Here is a 22,426-nt window from a genome sequence, read left to right as displayed (position 1 = left end):
AAAAAAAATTAATTTCTTTAAATCTACAGTATAGCGGTCCATGCTTGTTGGTGCACAGTGCAATTCGCAAAATCACAATCAGGCTGCACATATGTATTCAAGGATGCATGAATTGGGGGTCCAATAATTAAATTTTTTCGTGAATATTGCCTTCCATTTACTTTTGACTGCACCTGTACATTGAGCAAAATATTACAATTTCTCGTGCTTGCTGTCGTTTCGACGGCAAAAAAAAATATATACCTCATGTGCTAGCGTTAGTGCTTTCGGAGCCATTCGATTCTTGCAGAAAATCTAGAGTTGAAGTGAATTATAATTCATCCCGATAGTTTGCTTCTGTAAGCGTTTATACTGCACTGTGGGACGAAATAATTCAGCCATGGTGTATTTGAGGCATGTGCAAGGAGTGTCCTAGGGGGGTGGGGTAGAGGTTCTTGCAACGAGAAATTTTTTGAGCCACTTGGGCATAATTTTTTTTTTAGTCGAAAAACATCTAAATAAATGCGCTGAATAGACAGGACACTCCAATGTTGCCCCAGAAAATCCTCCCTAGCCAAGAGCGGCGTTTGCCTGTGTTTGGGGGTGTGTTTGGCTCGTTCTGGAAGGAACAGTCGATTAAAACAGAATGAAGGCGAAACCAGTCTCATGTACAGTAGACTTATTCGAACAACACTAAACCTACCCAGATCACTAATTCGCAATTCTCGAGCATTTCGGATGCATTGTAGATGACGTCCGTTCATATGCATGCAGGAATTTCACCAACATGCCAAGCGTCGAATATGCCTTAAACCGGTTTCACACATCTGCTTACAGTCATGCAAACAAACTCAGGACCTAAGTTTGTAGTCAGCTGGGCTGTACGTCCGAAATGATCATCAAAACATGCGTTGATCCTTATAACAGTATAGGATAATAACACGGTCACGAGCGACTCTTTAAGACTATGAAGAACGTCATCAAACAAGTGTGCCACTAAAACTTACACCCGCTTGCACCGCAGAACCGCGTTTACAGATTATAACGAACGAATGCCGCCCTACGGAGAGCTTCGCCGCACAGCTCACCGATCAGCGGAGGAAGACATCATCCCCGACGAGTCCGAAACGCACCGGCGGCGGCCCCGGCTCAACGGTACAACGATGGCACGGCATCACGATTTGTCGCACCGTAGTCTCAGAACCGGTCAAGCCATGCTACCACACAGAGAGCAAGATGGCTCGCGACATTGCGGGATGCCACTTCGTTGTCCTTTTCCTCACTTTCGGTTTCGCAAGCTCCATGCGCGATGCCGCCTGTGTTCGGCTGTCCCGTCTCTAAGTTCATGATCCCTTCTCCATTGGAACGTCCGCCACATGCGTCGCACTACGAGTGCACAGATCAGACAGGAGCGAGCGAGCGCGCGCAAGGAGGTGCGATTCCGTCATGCGACGACAATTGGCGTCGACGTCCGGTCATAAAATTAAGCTCCAACTCGCCCGGACTCCGCGCTGGACCCACCTATCTCATTAGGCCTACGGCGACGTCGGCCAGCGCGCATAGGAACAGCGACGGAGAAGTGTAGAGGCGTCATCGTACTTACTGCCAGGAGAGGCCGATGCCATGCAGCCGATCGCGGAACGATCTCTGGCGGGTCGGTCCTGACGAGGACATGGTTGCTGCAACGCCGTCACAGCTCCTGAAACACGGTTCTCTCTCTCTTTTTTTTTCTCCGGACGTCTATCCCTCGAGTCGCTCACGACGATGCGCGGAGATCAGCGGCTGGAGCGCCATAGTTCAGCGCGGAGGATCCGTCGTTGGCACCACAATACGACGCTGACTTTTGCAGCATCAACGATCACGCGTGCCCGCTCGGGCAGGTGCCTCGTCGCCGTCTCGGCCGCTCCGATTCGGGGGCGAAGCCGTCAAGGTCGCGTCGCCGCTGCGCCGACGCACGCAGCATGGAAAGCGGCGGGCGAGGAGCTCTGGCGGCGCCGAGCCGAGGCCGGGCCCGACGACGCTCTCCGAGGCAAGGCGCTCGATGCACGTCGAAATACGACCGATGCGCCTCTTTCTTTTTTTATGCGATCCGAAGCGAATCTCAGGGACGAGCACAGGTGTGCGCCGCGCTGAGCGATGCACCGGTAGCAAAGTCCTCCGCACTGCGCGAACGAGAGATGGCAGAGCACGGAAGCGACGCGCTAGATTGCTTCCAGCGCTGCTGCGCTAATCCGTGTGTTTACAGTCCCACAGCGTCCGCAGCGGTGTTTCTCTCAGCCACCACCTGAATCGCCATGTTTGTGACAATTATGACGTCAGTAAAAAATAGGCGCGCCATCTGTTCATGCGAAACTGAACTGCGGCAGTCCCGTTTTTCTTCGTGTTACGGCCTCTGAGATTCTGTTTAAAAGTTGTACATCTCGGAGGCGAGTGCAGGTTTTCGATTTTGGCTAGTTCTCTCCTCGGCCACAGGGGCGCTCAAGCTCTCATTGGCGCCATCTCGGAGGCGAGCAACGTTGGAGGCATGTTGGAGGCGAGCATGTATAAAAGAGGTTTTCGATTTTGGCTAGTTCTCTCACCGGCCACAGGGGCGCTCAAGCTCTCATCGGCGCCATTAATCCCCGGATGTGCTCTTTTCCAAGCTAGCCATGGCGCCGACGTAAGTCGAACTTTTTCTGTTTTCAAAATCTGATCACATCTCTTTGAAATCACGCTTTTAAACATGTTTGCCGCATAGTATGCAACCTTAAAGGATCGTAGAACACGTATTTATATGTATTTATCGTCTCGGATGCCTGTGATGCTTGCAAAAAGTCCAAGCCGCTACAGTGTCGTCAGTCATGCATTTCGCCGATCGGCTCAACGCGTGCGTCTTGTCTTTGCAGCACGACCGCCAAACCAGAAAAACAGAAGCTTCCGGAGGTTCCGGAGACCCTTCTCAAGCGCCGCAAGCAGCGTGCTATATCTAAAGTAAAACAATTGGAGAATGCCATCAAGCAGAGGAAGGTAAGCCGACGCGTCGTGTCGCCTTTTGACTGCCGGGTTGTGTGGTCTGTATCGCACCCATGTGTCGAGCTAAACTTCTGCCTCTTTGTGTTCACAGGCGAAGCGTGCTAAGCGCCTTGAAATCTTCAAGCGGGCTGAGCAGTATGTGAAGGAGTACAGAAGACAGGAGCGCGACACCATTCGCCTCAAGCGTGTGGCTAGGAACAAGGGCAACTTTTACGTGCCTGCCGAGCCGAAGCTTGCCGTTGTCATCCGTATTAGGGGGTAAGAAAGCCACGCTAGAATATGATTGTGCATTGCGTTTACTGTGGTACCAGTGTAGCGAAGAGAAAATTATTTCTTCGCAGTATCCTTCCTCTCATTTACGTATGTTTGCGCTGAAAGCTGTGGAGTCACTGATACGATTTCCTTTGTGCTGGAGCATTAGTCCTCTGATGACAGCGGCCACTGCTGGTCAGCGAACACGTTCGTAATCCCGGTACTGAAGGCTGTAGGGTTTCAGGCTGCCTTTTTATTTTTCTCTATAGGCTTGTGTAGCCTGGAGATAAGTCAAATGCATGGTGGAGTTGTTTGCTTTTGCCTCGCAGCATGCATATCGTTTGTAGTGATCTGCATTTCACTTCAACGTAAAGTTATGATGTGTAACCATGGGCTCGGAATAGGTTGAGACAGGTATGGGTGCACTATATTTCACATATAAATGTTCTGAGGATGTAGGCAGGCTAGACATGCTGTTGCTGAGTTTGTTTCCCTTTTTTTTTGCTCTTTGCCGGGGCTATACCCAGTTACATGTGTATTTATCTCATTTGCAACAAAAGTCTCCAAAAGAGAACATGCAAGACGCATCACTCCACTAACAACTGTCAGATTATTTGTTGATTTACTGCGGCCAAGCCATAAACGTTGAGGAAGTCTGTACACTTGCGCAAAACGTGCACTTCTACATTATCAAGAAATAAACTCTGATGTTAGTGTGGCAACATTTCTTTGTGTTTCTTCTGAGTGCAGTTTCTCTTTTGGCGCCTTTTCATAAAATATGAACAAGTTCTCCCGGTGGCATGTGTTGTACCTCATTTGGTCATGCAGCGCCTGTGTGTGGGAGCCGTAATGGGTGGATAATTTTTGACATGTCTGTCTGCTTCTCCTTCAGTGTCAATGGCGTGAGCCCCAAGCCCAGGAAGGTGCTGCAGCTTCTGCGCCTGCGTCAAATCAACAATGCCACCTTCGTCAAGCTCAACAAGGCTACTATCAACATGCTCAGGATTGCTGAGCCATACATCACCTGGGGGTGAGTGTATGCATGTGAGGGTTGCTTTAGAGTAGACTCAGGGTCCATGCGGGTCCTTGAAAACCCTTGAATTTGGAAGAAGTGTTTTCAAGGGCCTTGAGAGTCCAGGAATTTTCATGGGGTCCTTGAAAACCCTTGAATTCAGGTGTGGTAAGGGAGGCGGCTGTGGAAAAACGCTAGTATCCTTCAAGTTTTCCTTTTTCACAAATTAATTTTTCACATTGCTCGCTATACATACATAAAGTTTGCACCTGAAAAGTCAAAATAGCTTTGTTATTAGAATGATTTCTTGCAAAGACTGAGCATGCTGGCTCAGGTGCCAGTCTTTTCGCAATGATGCCGCGTGCAGGCACATCTGGCGACGGACTATGCTGCTGCTTGGCCGCCGTAGTCATTGCTAGGCCTATCCTGTTTCGCACCGAAACCGCAGCAGACAGCGCATATAATGCGGCCAGATCTGAATGAAAGGTCTACTTTTGGTACAGCTAGATGTCAAAGCCATCAGCTTATAATAAAATAAAGATGTGGCCAAGTTCCACGACGCTTTCAACAGGACAGATGTGAGGTGCAGCTGTGGGTAGAAACGGCAGAAATTTGTTGGTATCACAGTTGCCGCTCTTACTAGCGACTCTTTATTGGTAAACGGCCCTCAATAGAGGTTTACTTTTACGTTAAGTCTTTTGTGCAATAAATGCTAGATGGGCGAGATGTAAGAAATGTTTCTTTAATAAAATGCTGTGTTCCTAAGTCCTTAAAAGAAATAGTCTGGGGTCCTTGGAAGTCCTTAAAAATCCTTGAATTTCATGGCTGAAAACCAGCATGAACCCTGAGACTTATTTATGGCATGTAACATGTTCAGCTGAACTTCATGCAGCCATGCTAATTTTCATTCTGTTTTGGCTTGTGTTTTTATCCCAGCTGTGCAGACATATTCTTATGTAAGCTGTGTGAAGAACTTCAGTTTCATTACGCTGCGTGTTAGCTTGCGTGATTTTGTTTTCCACCTACTGCATGAGGTAAGGCTGTGTGTAACTGTTGTCTGCTGCACTGTTACTGCCAGATTTATGAGGTCTTCTGAGGAATTGTGAGCCGCACAGATCACTTGAGTAGTCCCCTTGATTCAGCAAACAGAATTGGTATTTTCATAGTGTTGGACATCAGCTGACAAGCATGTGCTTCTATCCAGCACCCAAGCTTCAGTTCAGAATTGAAAAGCTGGAAAGTGTTTTGCATGTCGATGCAAAGTTGGCTATTTTGCAGCAGGCATTACTGTTCAATTAGTGGTTTATGAGGTCATGTTGCAAATGAGTACACAGTTGCTGTTTGCTGGGTTATCAGTGCACTTGTCCCTTTGCCAACCAGTGGTTTTTCAAAACTGGCATGGCCAGAAAAAAGTGCGCACATAAATTTTCGGTGCATGAGAACTCTCTTCGATCCTCAATTGTGGACATGGGGAAAGTTACGCTTTATCGAACAAGCCATTTTTTTCTCTCTCTCTCTCTTGCTTGAGCTGCAATTGTAGTAGTTCTTATTTCTTGATGTATGTGGTTTCACCAGAAAGACTTCATGGGAATTGGCAGTGATTATGTTGGGTTCACAGAATTGGTTTTACACGGCCTAGTAAAACTGAGTCAGGCGGCACTCCGGGAGAACATAGACTGCTCCGGCCTCCTTAAAGGGTTCATGAAACTTTTTAAAGTAGCATTTAAATGGGTGCATTATGTAGAGTACAGACCAGTGAGCATTAATGCCATAAACCAAACCAGCATGCTGCTACAATTCTCAGATGTGAGTTGATAATGGACAACTTGCAAAATTGCAGGAAAGCTGACTTACAGGAAGATATTTTCCAACCAAGAACTCTCGTGCACAGGCACGTTTTCGCTTCCTGCCCTGCTGCCTGAGGGGGTTAGCGTGAGGGGAGGTTTGTCAGCAGCCCTCCACTGTATCCTTCTTGGAAAAGATATGCGGGCCTGGCCCCCAAATCTGTGGACCTGAAGCCCCGCTGGTCACCACCTGCTTTCGAGATACAGCGTAAAGGGTTTCCCACCCCTGGTCTATTGTGTCCTTTCAACAACTTCCCTCTCATAGAGATGGTGGCCTCCCCTCTCCCTTTTCGAACAAGAATGCGAGATTGCCGCGAACGAGAGTTTTCGGTTGGAAAATTGTAGAGGGCGCTCGTTATTCTGCAAGTTGTCAATTTTTACAAATTTCCATTTTTGCACCTCATGGCGACATCCAGTGCTGACCAGCTCGCAACAGTGTCATGCCTTGGCATGTAGCGGCAAGTAAAAAGTAAACAGCCAAGCAAGGTGATGTATTCATGTGCAGAATAGAGTCCCGCATGTAATCATTTTACTTTTCAATTTTTTTTTCTGGCTCACTTCAATGCATGAATTGAAGGATAAAAATGAAGCACATCACTTAAATTGTTGGTATCTGCGGTGCTTCATAAGTAGGGGTCAGACTTTTCGTTTTAAACAGCAAAAAAAAAAACTGGCGGTGGCTCAGTGGTTATGGCGCTCGGCTGCTTGCCTGAAAGACGGGTGCGATCCCAGCTGCGGCAGTTGAATTTCAGTGGAGGCGAAACTCTAGAGGCCCATGTGCTGTTGTATGATGTTAGTGCACGTTAAGGAACCCCAGGTGGTCGCAATTTCCGGAGCCCTTCACTACGGCGTCCCTCATAGCCTGAATCACTTTGGGTTGTTAAACCTCCCCTCCATAAACCATAAAATGAAAAAGTTCAGTATTTTTGGTGCTTGTCGCAACTAGATGGCTATTCAATACTTGTTACAGTCTGTGAATGAAGAAAATAAACTCTGGTCACTTTTGATGCCCGCTGGGGCATATGAAATATATGATGCCCGCTGGGGCATCATATATTTCATCGGCGGAAAAAAAGGAGATGGAATTTGTATGTAGAAATGTACTATTTACTGATACAAAATTTAAAACTGCACTCTGAAATAAACACTAAAAAAATGCTGGTTTTCAATATAAAGTCCAGTGCCGATGGGTGATGCAGTATCGTTGAGTCCTTCACTTACCCTCGTTGCAAACCGTTTGTCGTGCACTGAAAGCTTAGCCCACTGGTGACCCACGGTTTCAGGATTGATCCCTGCAGCCGCATTTAAGTGTCAGCTAAATGCAAAAACTCCCATGTACTGTGTCGTATTGGGGCACTTTTAGGGGACTGAACACTGACCAAAACATGTCATGATATGACGAAAATGAAAAGGTCGTGCCTAAGATTGTAAGAATTGAGCACTTCAGTATTAAAAAAAAAAAGGATTTAATTTTAATTTGGCATTGAAAATCGCATAAATCACTATCTGCACATGTGCAGAGGCAGGGCGTGGTAAGTGGTAGCTGTATGCGCTATGTTGAAAGTATCTATTTTTATGATCGATGGTGGCTAGTGCGAAAGCGCTTTCTGCAGCGGCTTCACTGCAGAGCATGTTAGGCCTAGTGACACTGAGCAAGCCAGGATCGAGCGGCGTGCTGTCACCCAGCGGGCCGCACATCGCTGTAGTAAACGCTCCACCAGTGCTGGTGAACATGTGTTTGCTCTTTTCCTTGATGATTCGAATTCGTAGTACAGACGCTGCTGCCACGGAGGGATAGCAGTTCTAGAGGAAGTCTGAACAGTAAGATATTGCTGGCATGGTTGTACTGCATGTCACAAAATGTCTTCGAAGAGTTGGAGCAGCCATATTTCTGCCTTGCTGTCAAAGTCATAGTTGTTGAGGTGCATGTGACATCTGCTGAAAGCGCAGGGTTGGGAGCACATATGTGCTCCTCATCTAAAGATGCTGCTTCTACGCCAAAAAGCCTGACTATTCATGGTCTCAGTACGAATTCTCGCAGAATGAAAACGGCCGCTTTTATAACGCATGGTGAAGATAATTTTAATTTTTGAGAGCCAGAGTAGCAGACGCGATTTTTGGGTTTGGAAACTAAAATGGACGCTGCTCTATACTAAATATATCTTATTGGTGTCTGATGGGTGATATTTGTTAGTTTTTGGTACAGCACATTTGCTGACGTGTAATCGCCATCGCGCTCGCTAATGATGGGTTTTCAGCATTGGAATGCATAAAAGCAGGCGCATGCACCGGTTTAAAACTTCTCCGCAAAAATTTTCTACAGCGTTCCCAAAAAGAACCATTGCGGAATACGGCAGCACCTTGGGCATCAAGATTTCCGTTGTGCCGAAAAAAATTGGGTCCTTAAATTTCAGTGTTCCATCCCTTTGAGAACCGCGGGTGGCCTGAATTAATCCGGAGCCCTTCATTATGGTGTCCTTCGCAGCCCCTGTGTCGCTTTGGAATGCTAAACCCCATATGCCACTTTTAGCTCACTGGTGTTTTCGTGCCCACCGCAGTGAGCATTGAAGTGGTGAACTTAGCTCAGAGCTGAAAGCTGTAGCCACAGGAGAAATTGCTTTCCTGTTTTCGTATGATTTGTGGTCCGATGATCTTGATGAAGCTGAGGTGATCTGTTGCCTGTTTAATGTGCGGTCGGTGTGTGCACCAGAGCAGTGCACTGGTATGCTTATTCCACTTCTTATTTGAGATTGTTTCGTTGGTTGTGTGGTTCTCGTGTGTGAAGTGGCATGTCTTTCATGTTCATTCCATGTGCGGCTTGCAGCTACCCGAACCTCAAGACCGTGCGCGAGATGGTGTACAAGCGAGGCTTTGGACGCCTGGACGACCGCAGAGTGCCCCTGTCGGACAACTCCGTCATTGAGAAGCGCCTTGGTAAGTGCCGGCTCCTGCTTTGATGAGCCGTTGCTTCTCTTCGTTCAGCTTCCGAAACTTGTGCTGTGCGCTAGCTTGTGAACTGAAAGTGGATGCATAAACAAACAGCATAAGACTGCATGCAGCTGTTGTGTTGGCTCAAGGGTACACAAGAGAAAGTGTGTAAAACTTTTGAAAGAATGAAAGAGCAGCTTTACTGTTGCACTGAGGTCCTGAGGAAAGATGCATAGGTGGGGAAACGTGCCATTGATGTGCATTTGTGCAGGTGGCCATGTTATATTGTGCTCAAAAAAAGAGGTGCCTAAAGGCTTTGTGCAGTGGCAGGAACTGGTAGTATGGAATACAAACATCCAGCATCATGATTTTCCGGCAAAGTGACGGATATAAGACGGAGATCCGGGCATAAGATGGTGCCACGAACACATGTAGCTGGTTGTGAGTTACTTGACACATTTTGTGTTACTGTTGTGCCACGCTGCCTCTGCTATAAATTTAGTATGTGTAAGCACAGGTTTAGCATGGCAGGCTTGTGTTAAGTGCTTATCTCACATGCAGGCAAGCTGGGCATCATCTGTATCGAGGATCTTATCCACGAGCTGTACACAGTGGGGCCCAACTTTAAGAAAGCCAACAACTTCCTGTGGCACTTCAAGCTGAACACACCGCGTGGTGGCTGGCGCAAGAAGACCAACCACTACAGCGAAGGAGGGGACTTCGGAAACCGGGAGGACCTCATCAATCGGCTGCTCCGCAGGATGATCTAAGAGTGCTCCAGAGTAATAAAGAAAAAAAAAAGGGACCTTGTACAGAAGTCTGTGAACTTATTACTTCTTTGGCGATTTTTTGAAAGATATTGACCCTTAATGTTGCTGAGGTGGACAGAGATGTCTCAGGCCTTTCAGTGATAGGACGGAATACTTACGTTTGTGTTGTTCAGCTGCTGAGCTCAAGGCCACTGGATCGAATCAACGCTGATAGAGGTGCAATGTGAATTTGCCTGTGCACTGTGTAATGTCTGTGCGCATTGAGGCATTTAGGTGGTTGCAATCTGTGCAGAGCCCATCCATTTAAGGGCCGTAATAGAGCGAACTTTATTCGAAAAGGCTTCTCAATGGGTGCAGTGGTGCACTTCGGACTTTCTAGTCCAGGGCCCCTCCAGAGTATGGACTCCAGAGGACAGTACACTTAATTTTTGCTTGCGTTTTCTTCTTTCGAATGATGGATTAGAATGTGTGGTTTATCACATGGTATTTGCCTACAATTGTATACATTTCTTGATGCTGTTTGTTTCCATTTCATCAACCAAGCAATGGCTGCAACATTTGAGAAGTGGTGGGTAACGTGAGGCTAAAAAAACTGCAGTGCAACTGCTATACATCGTTTGTTTCCATTGCAGTTCTTGAAACGGGTTGGCCTACGCATTGTAGACAGTTAAAACTGTGTATCGGGTATAATACAGTTTTTTAGTGCATCGCGACCTAAACACTCCCAGTAGTTGCAGCCACTGGTTCACTGATGAAACAAACTGCATCAAGAACTTCAGTTGCAAATCATTTAGCGTGTGTAGGTGAATGCCACAGTTAAGATTTATTTTCTTGTCTTGGGCATCATTACAAAGAAGAAAACACGCATCCAAAAGTTAGGTGTCTATACTCCTTTAAGCTGTCTCGTAGCTCATTTGCAACTTGATGGTGATGGTGCCTATCGGGCACCTGTCCCTTGGGTTCGACATTCTACCCGTAGGCCACATACGCACGGTCGTATGGCTTGGTTAAAGCAGGACTTTGTATGTATATCGTGTGGTCTTTTGACACAGTTGTGTTAGTGAAAGAAGAAACTGTCTGCTTCAGTATTAGCCGACAAGGGTAGGGAAATGAGAGGCTGATTACAATATGCAAATGTGGGAATCCGATAGTTGAAATGACTCTCGGCTTCCAATGTTCACATAGAATGAGCAGCTCATATTATTTTCATTGTAAACAAAAATCAAATGGGAGCTGTAGTCGCTCAGCGTAGTGGCTTAGGTGTGAAGGGCTCTTGACGAAAAAACTCCCTTGCTCCAAATAAAGTTTTCATCATCAAGTCAGAGGCAGAGTGAGCGAGGCTGTTTAGTAGTAGGGGTGTGTAGATAGTGCTTTTTTGAAATGAATTCAATTAGGCTAGCTTTGCTACCAAATCGGATACGAATAGTTTAGTGAAACAGATTATCTGCCACTTGTGCAAATATCCATGTAAAAGGATTATTTAGTTATGCTAAACAGCTAAGTGCAAGCGGCAGCGCTTAAGTCGGAAGATTCATGCTGCAGCTGTCAAAGGGCAACACTCATTTCCTCTAGGAGACAACATGAAGTAGGTATAATATTCATTTTTATAACCATCCTATTGTACACATAGGAAAATTTTCTTTTGCTGTACAAACTGGTGCCAAGTATCGGTGATGGGAGTTTGAGCTATGGCCTCCAGTACTGGGCATGAAGGCAGGGTTTGCTATACCTGGCTGAGCCTCGTCGCATTGTCCAATCTAGAAGGCCATTTGTACGAGCAGCATGAAAGGCGCTACCCAAATGCCCCATATTGTGGCATTCAGCCCTCATTCTTGCACAGACTGATCATGGCATGCTGTATGGCGTCGAAGTGGGAAGCTTTTGAAATGGTCAAAAAACTATGCCATGCATTATTCGGACATCATGCCAATTATTTGAAATCTATTCGAAAACAGATTTGATTCATTGCGAATAATTTTGAACATGCACTATTTGATTCATTCAGCAAATTGAATAAAATGCTGTTTGATTTGCTGCTAGAAAATTTTGAACATTCACATACCCATTATATTGTGTACTCATGCTTCTGCAGATGGCTGGAGGTATACAGGGCGTTTTGGCTGAGGCAGAAGTAGTTTTGTCGAAAATGTTAGTGGAATGGTAGGGTATCTGGGCTACAGTAAGCACAGTGGCAGATATGCTGGGAGAAAAAAACCCTTTAATGAAAAGCAGAGATTTTAGCCGATGTGCAAAAATTGCTGACATGCTACTCGGCATGGGGAAGGGAGTTGGGGAGAGAGACTGTAGAGAGGCGCAGAAAATAATACATGAATTAAAAAAATACAAATATAAAAAATGCATTGAATTTGGTTTGCGGTGCACCAATGAGTAATTTTAGAAGATGATTAATGGTGAAGTGCAACACCCTACAAAAGGGGCTGTAGTTGGATAAATTAATAAAACATCCCTTCACAACAATGGGCCACAATCTGCAATGTCCTGCATTACTCCACTGACCAATCACAACAGTGAGCAGTCAGTTTTTATGTATGACTGTATCAAACAAGCCAGAGGCATCAAAATTCTTGAGCTTATAATTTAGCCTCATGATTAGCTTCTTGTTCAGGTAACAGGAAAAGATTTAATAACGGTCTACTTTTTGTTGCAAAGTAATTCTGTTCGGCGGTCTTGAACGTGGGTATAGCCTCACTGCAGATGCTGCAGACTCAAGTTCTATCCAACTATAAAAAAGTTCACTGCATGAAGAGTGCATGATGGAGAGATGCAAGGAGGTATTGGAACACAAATGCACTGAACAGTTACTGCCTTATTCATTAGCACACTGACTAATTGAAAGTGGTTCAACTCAAGTTGTATCCTGCTGAATTTATACATACGGCTTGAAGTTGAAACCCAGTGGACATAAGTGCAACTACCACCTCCCTTGCAGGCGTGCGTGTACTAATGGTGCACAGCTATTCTGGCCTTGCAAGCAGCTACAGTGGCTTGACTGACTGGTAGACGTTGGTAATGGGGGTGTGTGGCGTATGTGCTCTGTGCCTGCCTCGTTCTTGGTTTCTTGTTTCGAATTCACCAAGCCAGTTTCAGGAAGCCATGTTTCACTGTCTGAACAGTGTGAGTGCCATTAAACGAAAATGCTGGCGTGTATCTCTGCGTGGCCACCGAGTGAAGCCTGCAGCGAGCAGAGCGCGAGGATCGCCCCCAGCTGAGAGGCGAGGGAGAATCAGTAGAGGCATGCGCAGCAACGGTCCCCAAGCAAATGCCAAGCGCAGAGAGAGGAAAAGCGAGGCCGAAAGTGATTGCGCGTCATCGGCTGATCCAGCACGGCGCCGCCTCAAGTAAGGTTAACTGTTTACAGTGCAAGAAACGCAAGCACATAAAAAAAATTAGCGTGCCACAAAGACAGCCAGAGTAAAGCATGACATCATTAGTGAGCCATAAAAGCTAGCCAAAGTAAAGCAAAATTAACTGGTGCGATTTTCAAGCAATGAGATGTGGCAAAAGGGAAAAGTGCGTCATCCTCAAAGTGCATCGGACCATCTGAGCACCTGGCATTTTTTTTTACAAACTTCTATACTTTTCTTCAAAATCGTTTTCAGATGCAATCATACTTTTTTTAATGTATTCTTAGATGAGGAGGTAGTGCAGAACGATCCAGATTATGCTGCTTACGTATCAATTGTGCCATAATTGCAAGAATGGTGAAACACCCTGTATACATCACTTGCAAGGAAAGTGCTCCTTGGACTGTTCCGAGGCAGTCCGCTCATGCACATGATCATATTTCAATCCTCAATCCTATCAATGCTTTATCTCCCCCTGCACAACTGTCCATATCAGAAATCATAAGTAGTCAACATCAAATTGTGTTGGACCCAAGTTGCTGCCGAGTCATCACCCCCCCACCCCTCCTGGGTTCATGCAAACTTCCAAGACAACGGCTGCATGTGCTTGCACCTTTAATGATGAACCACATCAGCACATCAAAGTACAGCTCGAGCTGTTATTAAGTGAAGGCTTCTCACTGCTAGTTAAGCTCGCAAGTCATCCTCCACTTAAGTTGTCCTTGCAGTGCCACTACGTTAAAAGGCCTTCGCCTTTCTTCAGTGCTGCTTCCACAAGATACGACAGTGCAGAGACTGCTTACCATGTTTTCCTCAGGGGTGTGGTGTGGACATTACTGAAATAGCAAACATAAGCCGAGTGCCCATGCATGTGTGCACATGCACTGGCCTCAACATACAACCCCTAAAAGGCATTTTCTTCTAATCCATCACTTGTAGTACATTTTTTTTCTTGCACAATGCTTGAATTTACATCTGTTTAAGGCTTGGGCAAGTTTATTTTGACCACAGTCAGCGATGAAATGTAGCCTAAAAATTTATGGAGAAGGGACCCAGTTGCTGTGCAACTCTACGCAGAAGTGGATTCACTGTATGAAAACTTAAAAGAATATCCAATGTTTTCAAGAAGTAATGTCACTGAACGTGCCGGGCTTGGTTTTAAGTGGATCACTGTAATCACTCATTGGTAGGAAGAAATAAAACACCCACTTGACTCTCTCTCTGAGGGGCCTCATCTTGCCAGCCTCTTTCCTGTTCCCTTCTGCATTTTACCACACTGTTGTTGCTTCTCAGCATGGAAGTTTTCCTTTTGCCAGGAGAGCAGGATATGACCAGGGAGTCTGGAACTTGTTTTAGAGGCAAAATTGAACTTCAAGTTTGTTATTTATTTATTCATTCCATCTTTTATGTACATATCTTGTTTATATTTGCCGCTTATTTCACACTGTTTGAAGGTGTATTTGTTAATGCATGTGAAACTTCAACTAAAATGGGCAGTTTTATAAAGATGTACAAATGAGGAGTGATCGGCCCCATTGAAAAAGCTTGCGCATAGTCTGTTCCATTTCTGTTGATCACGCTCATGAACAGAGGTCAGACAATCAAGGACATTTGCTAGGACATGACTGGTTTAGGCTACTGAAACAAAGTGCTTTACAACTGGCTATGGAACCAACTAGCTCAGCCTCACTGTACTTGACATTAATAACATTCTAGAACAGAAGCATTCGTCAGAAATCTGATCTGAGTGCATGCAGAGACAGGCAGGGTGCTGCCCCCCCCCCCCCCCCCCCCCCCCGCCCCCTTTCTGCCCCAACCTGTTTCGAGGTCCCTGGATGATATGTCGTCTGGGAAGAAACCAGACAGGCTCTAAAGAGGCCCTTTAATAACAGCAGCGGCAGAGAGTCAAAGAAGCGACGTTTACTGTACTAGACTGGAAATGCTCTAATTATGCTGTTAAGCAGCCACACATCTCAAATTGTCTTTAGAAATGCATTGTATGTGTCCACTGATGTCTTGGCAACATTTTCACAGAACACGGCATCGGTGCCAACAACCAGAGCCTTGGGAGAGACGTAGTTGGGTTCCTTTGGATCAAACTGAGCCCGGCCAAGCTTGACCAAAAACTGGTGCCGTGGCTTGTAGATGCACTCCCGCGTGCGCAGGATGGCTGGAAACTGAACGAACTGTGCATAGCTCAGGCCGGCTTCCTTGTGAAGGTAGGTGAAGGCACTGACTATGTTGGTGCGACCTGGGAAGTGGAGAGAGCCATGAGAGTTTATCAAAACTATTAACTAAAGCCTCAGGTGAATGTTCAGCACACTCCAGTGGAATCATAAAGTGCGAAAGTTATGCTGCTTAAATTCACAGCAGAGTGCTTGCAATTTCGACAACATGCAGTCATCAGCTCTAATAAACCCCTGCAGCAAAGAAAGCACACATTAAAAAAAAAGGTGCGCACGTTTGATGCTGATAGAGTGTGAAAAACAGGGAGCACAGTACAGTCAACCCTTGATAGTTTAAACTCAAAGCCGACCAAAAATTTGTTCCCATGCACAATGCTAACAAGACCAAGACATCAGTTTGAATAAACTGGAAGTTTCAATTAAACAAATACAATGAAAAGAGATTCCAATGTGCATCTCTACATCAGAAAAAGAAAGTAACGTCATCCAATGAACCTACTTTAGTTCATTACTGATAACGAAACTAAATGCATTGTGTTAGTAGAGACAATTTATTACATGTTCAGTATATGTGCTTTCCTCAGTGGCACACATCGCAAAGTGTATGATTTCATGACCACCAAGGTTTGAAAGTAAAAGAGTCATAACCTAAAATAATAACACAGAAGTATGTCAGTACTGCCTCAAATGTTTCCCTGAGCTCCAGTTAGCCAGACACAGGCTTACAACACCTTCACCAATTAAATACATCAGAAGATGAGAGCCACCAGGCAGTCTAATATGTTGTACAAAAAGACACACTGTCGGCAACCTATCCTTCACAACAAGCTTTAATAAATAAGTCTTCTTTCAACCACACTCACTGGACACAAGGAGCTTGGGGCACACCAAGACCATCTGCTTCATTTCATCCTTTGAGAAGCCCATCTCTTCCCTCATTGCAAACACGTTGGTCTGCAAGGATGAAAAAAAAAATGACATAACAGGTACAAGGCAGATACGGGCTCTCATTCTGCTACATTTATTATTCTTAGCTGCTACAGAAATCTGCCACGAGAAAATGGTTTGATAAGTATACATTTATCTAATACTAATGAGTTCACCTCTGTTCACCAAGCATTTAAGATCGAAAATGAAGAAAGCAGTATTCATGCTGCTTCCATGTGGCTTCTAATTCTACCGTGCATGCAGCTCTGAGCTGTGCTTTGCAGAAAGAGAACTGTCATAAAGCTGGGTAACAATGCTTGTATCATGAATGAAAGATATGAAAACCTTGCACACTACTCATTTAAACTAATATGCCATGCAAATAACAGTAAATAAGAAAAGTGCAGAACATTGACATCTGTAGTAAAGAACTGTGGAGCCCTTGCTCTTTCACAGCTGCCAGTCATGCAAAATTTCTTTGGAAGCACGGTTCCAGTCCGAATTCAACAAACCACGCCAAACCTGGAAGTAAGCTGGCACTGAAGGCAACCTTGCCCATTTTTTTTTTTGTGAGTAAAATTGAATGTTTCGAACTTAGTGGCTACATTGATGCGTTTGTTTAGCAATAAAAGACACATTTAACGCAACAATGAGAACAAATTGAAGTCAGTCTGTACCAATAGGGTACCGCACTCCAAACACAAAGAGACTATTCCCATTGAAAATGGAGCCTCTATAAGCTAGAAAAGACCACAAAACAAAATTCAGGCATTGCCATCACCAGCCGATTTCACAGGTAACGAACATGCACCGACACCACCATTCACCTTTTTAAAAAACGGTGGCAACCTGTCTTTTTCAGTAAGGATGTCATGGGAATATTTTTAAACAAAATTTTCTCAGCCACAGATGCATCTTTCGCTGCTGGACAAATGTCAACATACCCGGAAAGAACCAGAGAAACAATTTTTACTGAGAGCAATAACTGGTTGGGGTTCTCCTCAATGCTCCGTGAATATTGCTGAGAAAATTGAATTTAAAAAAAAAAAAAATTTCCCCCCAACCATCTATCAATGCAAATTCGTGTAAATAATGAAAGATTCCGTGACCATCGTTTGAAAGTGAATAGCAGTATAGCCTAGTCTTGGTGATCAACATGAGAAACTCTCTTGACATCACTGCAGTTTGCTTTTGAAAACGGCTAGCGGCGGTGACACCTAAATTTCATTCTTTTACTTATTCTGGCTAATAGAACCTCCATTTTCAGCAAGGGTAGCCTTTTTGTCATTAAAACACCGTACTCTATCGATATGGGCCAAATTCAATTTGTCCTCAGTGACCATTTAAGGATGCAGGAGAGAAGCAAGCTAATACCATTTCTGGTAAGAAATAAAAGAAGAAATACCGTAACTGAAAATTCCTTTAGTTAGACTTAAAAATCCCAATTTCAGATCCTATTCCCCTGCAGTGGCTTGAAAACCCTGGCAAATTCTCTGAAACTCCGTTAAAACTCCCCTTTTCACCAAATTTTGCTCCTGAAGTTCCTTGAAAACGGGGAAATTCCCCAAAATATAACACCACTGAGGTGTAGTTTGTTTCTTTCAGCTGTTAATCACTTTTTACGCACTCACTGCTGAATTCCACCAAGGCAATGTGACAGATGATGAAATGGTCCTCGTCACACCGTCACCACACCGGTCAGGTCCACAAAAGCCTCTCCCACTGACCTCCAAATAACCTTGCCCTTTGACAGTGGTGGCCACTGAACACAAGCAAACTTCTAAACCCCACAGCTGCACACGACTATGCTCCATGACCATGTCAATTTTCTTTTTCTTATTATCCACTCCAACTCCAAAGGACGACCGGTTAATTATTCTTAACATTACACTTCTAGCTGAGCCTGTTTCCTCACCCTAATTTCAGTTAGAAATATTTTCAGTTGGAATACTAGCACTGTGAGTTCATAAACCTATGGTCCTGAGCTAAAAATAATAAAATACTAATGGTTCAGGGAAAGGAAAGGCACGTTAACTGTCTCACTCATGGTGGACATCCAAACTGCGCACTGTGCTTCTGACCCCAGTGACTAGCAGGAGACAGGGGCCATTTTTTGAAGAGTCTTGCCAGGCTTTTATCCGTTGTAGTGTTCTCACAGAAAGCTTAAAAATTTCACCAGATCTGGCTTCTACCTGACAGTTTCACCACACAGCAACACTGCCGTATGCTCCCCAGACCATAAGTCGGCTCAGTGATTCTGTTACCCTGATTCCTTCAACAGAGCTAACTTCTTGTAACCAAGCTGACCACAGCAATGTGAGGTGGCTTGAAGTAAACAATGCAGTCAGGTAGATCACGTAAGAGTGAGGCTATAGGTTTCCTAGCCGTTCTTTCTTCTAGCCAGATCAGCCCTCTCATCCTCTGCATCACTTCCTTTCTGTTTTGTAGCCACAGCACATTGTTTGTTGTCATCATCTTTTATTCGTTCACCACAACTTCTGACACATGTCAATACAAAAATCACCATATAAATGCAAAGAGTTATTTAGGGTGAATGACATTACTATGATTTCTGAGATGGCACCTCACGCAACTGTTTACTAAACTTGAATGCACGTTTGGTGCTTCTTCCTAATTTGAGCAATCAACTGAGCTGGCATTCAGATGGGAAGAAATGTAGCATGGGGAGGCTCAGGATAACAAAAACATGGGGTCAGAAAGGCTAGTGAACCGACATATGCTTCCTGACAAAGAGGTCATCCTCTGCAAGGTCTCTCTGCAGAGGTCTTTCTTTCAACTCTTCACAAGTGAACAACTGCTTAGTATCCTGACACACTATATCAGAAACGCTCACCTCAATGGAAAGAAGCTTGCAGGTTGGGAGCTTGGGGAATCGTGTGACAATGTGGCGGACTTCGGCACCGGAGAGAGATAGTGCGCTCTGCAAGATGCCGAGACGGCGGTCCATGGCCTCCACACGGAAGGCAAGGAAGAGAGGTGCATTGCTCACAATGCGCGTCACCGCCTCCGGCGAAAAACGCTTGGACACCAGATAGTCGATGCGGACTTGGAGGTTCTCTAGAGGTTCCTAAGAGTTATGAGAATAAAAAGAACAGAAATTAAAAAGAAAAGCTAAATATGTTCAACCATGAAAACATTTTAGAGGTTCTAGTAGTTATGTACAACTCAGAATCGTTGCGTCAATCAAAAGTTTTTGTCCTCAAGCGTCCTTTGATGTTTTGTCTCATTCAGATCAGTATCAGCCAATCTCGGATCCTGTAAAAGCCCGTTTTGAAGCTGTGAGGTTTGCTTTCACTCTTGATAAGACAATAAGATTTGTAGCGCCACAGTTCTTACACACTGTTCAGCCGGCAAACAGTAGTTCACTAAAAGAATAAATTTTTAAAAAAGTTTGCTTATCAAGTGAAACATGTACAGTCTTTGTCAAAAGTAACCAGGCTCCATGTTTTGCTTCTCATTCGTATAACGGAGCCCTCACAGCTTCCCTGAAGATCAAAAAGTTCTTTGAAGGTGAGGACAGGGGTTCTTCTTACCATACAAGAGATTTAGACCCTGAGGGCTGGCATAATAGCTTTAATTTACGACTGAGAAGAAACATGTTTGGTTTTTTTTTTTTTGGTTTTTATGGGGTTTAACGTCCCAAAGCGACTGAGGCTATGAGAGACGCCGTAGTGAAGGGCTCCGGAAATTTCGACCACCTGGGGTTCTTTAACGTGCACTGACATCGCACAGTACACGGGCCTCTAGAATTTCTCCTCCAAAGAAATTCCAGCCGCCGCGGCCGGGATCGAACCCGCGTCTTTCGGGACAGCAGCCGAGCACCATAGCCACTGAGCCACCACGGCGGCCAAGAAACATGTACAGCCTGGTTACTTTTGACAAAGACTGCACATGGCATTTAAAGCAGACATTCAGGTCACATTCACGAACACTCTGCCAGCTTTGTGCAGCATCTGAAGAAGAACAACTAATATAATTATTTAGTGTGCCAACTTAAATTGCAAAGCAAATGTACACTGAAATGAAAGAGAACAAAATGTATCGTACCCTGAACACGTAGGGATTCTTCGTAAACCACCAGCCCAGCCGCTCGGCTGGAACTCCGTGTGATGTGAGGAAGCGAATCAATGGTTCCACATCCTTCTCAAAGTCGAGTGTAATCAACTCCTGCCCAAGGCCTTTCCTCTCGCACACAGATAAGTCCACACCAAGCTGCACAAATCGCTGCACCGTAACTGACTTGTTGGCATATGCAGCCAGGTTGAAAGACTTTGGCAACGCTGGCCCCATCTCATCAAGAAACTCTGCATCAACACTTGCAGACAATGCATCTAGCCTGGGCTCTGGGGCAAGTTGGTTCTGCAGTGTGGTAAGATCGTCGTTTTCCAAGTCAGCAACATCTGGAACTTGATAGACAGCAGCTTGTGGACTCTCCTCTGCCACAGTCTGGACATGTGTGGATGTCGTCTCCGCCGTTTCGTGCGATGAGTCGTAAAGGGACTTGAAGTATTCCGGTCCCCCAATACTGCGATTTTCTTGTTTGATGGCTGTGGCAGCTGCATCTTTTCTGCAGATTGGGCTGCATGTACAAAGAAGATGCACATATATATGCCAACTTATATGCCAACATATATATGACATATATGCCAACTTTCAACCAAAGCTACTGAGTAACAGCAAATACCCAACCCAACACACACTCAATATAGATGGTTCCAACATCACTGCAATACCATGAACAATGAATAGTGCTTGCACTGTGCATGTGTTTGTTTTCTTGCCAAAAAAGAAGAAATAGAGAAGTAAAACGACAGTGGAGAACTAAAGGCTGAACAAAATGACACGACCAAAAGAAAACGAACGAGACAGGAATACAAGCTTTTTCATGGAGGTCATAGAATATCAAGGTGGGAGCTTGGGCTAGATGGAAAGGATCACAATTCATACTGGCTAGCGCTTTTCTTTTTTAAACACTAATGACAAGGAACAAATATGTACAGGATAGACGCTTGTTTTCATCTGTCGTTTATTTTTGATCCCAGTGCTGCGCAGTAGCAACCACGCGTGTGAAATACGATACCTCTTTTCCTGACAGACCTACAGAAGGATCGAAAATTCCTAGTTTTAATTGCATCCTCATTGTGGCTAGTACAGGCGAACCCTGAAAAACAGGTTTCCAAGATTTGCTAGGGCACTGTTTGCAGTGATTAGCCAGACGATCGCCAGACGATATTGATTTTACTACCGAGCGATGGTCTCTCAGCCGCTCTTTCAGGCATCGGCCCGACTTCCCGATGTATGACTTGCCACAAGTGTCCAGCTGTACGTATGTTCCTCGTCCTTTGTGTTAAAAAAAAAGCGCTAGCCAGTATGAATTGGATAAAATATCATATTTACCGCGAGGAAAAGGTTCAGGGCGACATGATGCGATGAGATGGCGCAATTCAATTCTGCTAAGGCGACACAAGCTATAAAACAATACTGTTCAGTAACTCCCTCATTTCGCCGTTTTCAAAGTCCCAGCACGTACTACAGCTACTCAGTAAAAAAGAAAAAGAAAAGAACGAATGCGCCTGGCAATTCCTCACTCTTGGGCTGCAAGATATTCGTTGAGTAACTCATTAATGAATCGAAGAGGTTGCACGACAACGCGCAAGAAGCTTGCATAACCTTGCGCCCATACCTGCCATCCCGTCACTGTCGCGAAAGCGCATCATTTCCGAGAGGTATAATGGTTGGTGAGGACCGATATGCACATAAAATCTACGTACGTAGAGCAAAATTTCATGACATCTTGAGGTGTTTCGAAAGCATGGAGCTGTGCACGTTTCAGAAGCGCGCTTCGCAGGCACCGCGACGAGCCAGACAGGAGCCATGTCCGAAAAGCGTTTGAGGCCATCACCACTGTCAGTTAAAAGCACACAAACTTGTGGTTAGTTTAAGGAGATCCGGTACTTTACGACAAAAAGCTGACGTGAATTTCATTGCTTTCCACCCATTCCCTGAGAAGCGCTAACGGAAAAGCACGCTTGCACAGGGCGCCGCCATGTTTAAATGCACCAAAAGCAAATAAGGTCGGTTATACATAGCGAGAGCACCGTAGCGCAACTTTTGGCACGGATTCATGATT

General features: G+C 45.1%; 3 protein-coding genes across 5 annotated transcripts in view; 1 reads left to right on the top strand and 2 right to left on the bottom strand.

Annotated features, from left to right (window-relative positions):
- The window catches only part of mtd (TLD domain-containing protein mustard), a 181,065-nt gene extending 178,798 nt beyond the window's left edge, over positions 1 to 2,267 (bottom strand). Inside the window, exon 1 of one of the 3 annotated variants that reach the window (XM_089565168.1) lies at positions 1,583 to 2,267. In XM_089565168.1, the coding sequence (XP_089421294.1) occupies positions 1,583 to 1,653 (71 nt within the window). In that variant the 5' untranslated portion in view covers positions 1,654 to 2,267. Of the gene's footprint in view, positions 1 to 1,067; positions 1,090 to 1,582 lie in introns of those variants that run through there. The other 2 variants (XM_089565171.1, XM_089565172.1) reach the window with 2 other exon arrangements.
- A 228-nt stretch (positions 2,268 to 2,495) lies between these two features.
- RpL7 (ribosomal protein L7) lies at positions 2,496 to 9,832 on the top strand. Its single transcript, XM_089565176.1, has 6 exons — positions 2,496 to 2,638; positions 2,865 to 2,985; positions 3,083 to 3,249; positions 4,136 to 4,273; positions 8,924 to 9,033; positions 9,589 to 9,832. Exons 1-6 carry the CDS (start codon positions 2,628 to 2,630, stop codon positions 9,795 to 9,797), a joined length of 756 nt encoding a protein of 251 aa, XP_089421302.1. The 5' UTR covers positions 2,496 to 2,627; the 3' UTR covers positions 9,798 to 9,832.
- A 5,230-nt stretch (positions 9,833 to 15,062) lies between these two features.
- Positions 15,063 to 22,373, bottom strand: mTerf3 (mitochondrial transcription termination factor 3). The gene is made up of 5 exons (XM_089565167.1): positions 22,068 to 22,373; positions 20,344 to 20,875; positions 19,130 to 19,363; positions 16,212 to 16,302; positions 15,063 to 15,413 (listed from the first exon to the last, which is right to left on the bottom strand). Exons 1-5 carry the CDS (start codon positions 22,193 to 22,195, stop codon positions 15,136 to 15,138), a joined length of 1,263 nt encoding a protein of 420 aa, XP_089421293.1. The 5' UTR covers positions 22,196 to 22,373; the 3' UTR covers positions 15,063 to 15,135.
- Positions 22,374 to 22,426: the final 53 nt, after the last annotated feature.

The sequence above is a fragment of the Amblyomma mixtum genome, chromosome 1 (genome assembly GCF_055824585.1).
Source record: "Amblyomma mixtum isolate Tamu chromosome 1, ASM5582458v1, whole genome shotgun sequence".
In the NCBI taxonomy this organism is placed as follows: domain Eukaryota; kingdom Metazoa; phylum Arthropoda; class Arachnida; order Ixodida; family Ixodidae; genus Amblyomma; species Amblyomma mixtum.
The sequence above is the reverse complement of the archived record's forward strand: the minus strand, read 5'-3'. Positions and strand labels throughout refer to the sequence as shown.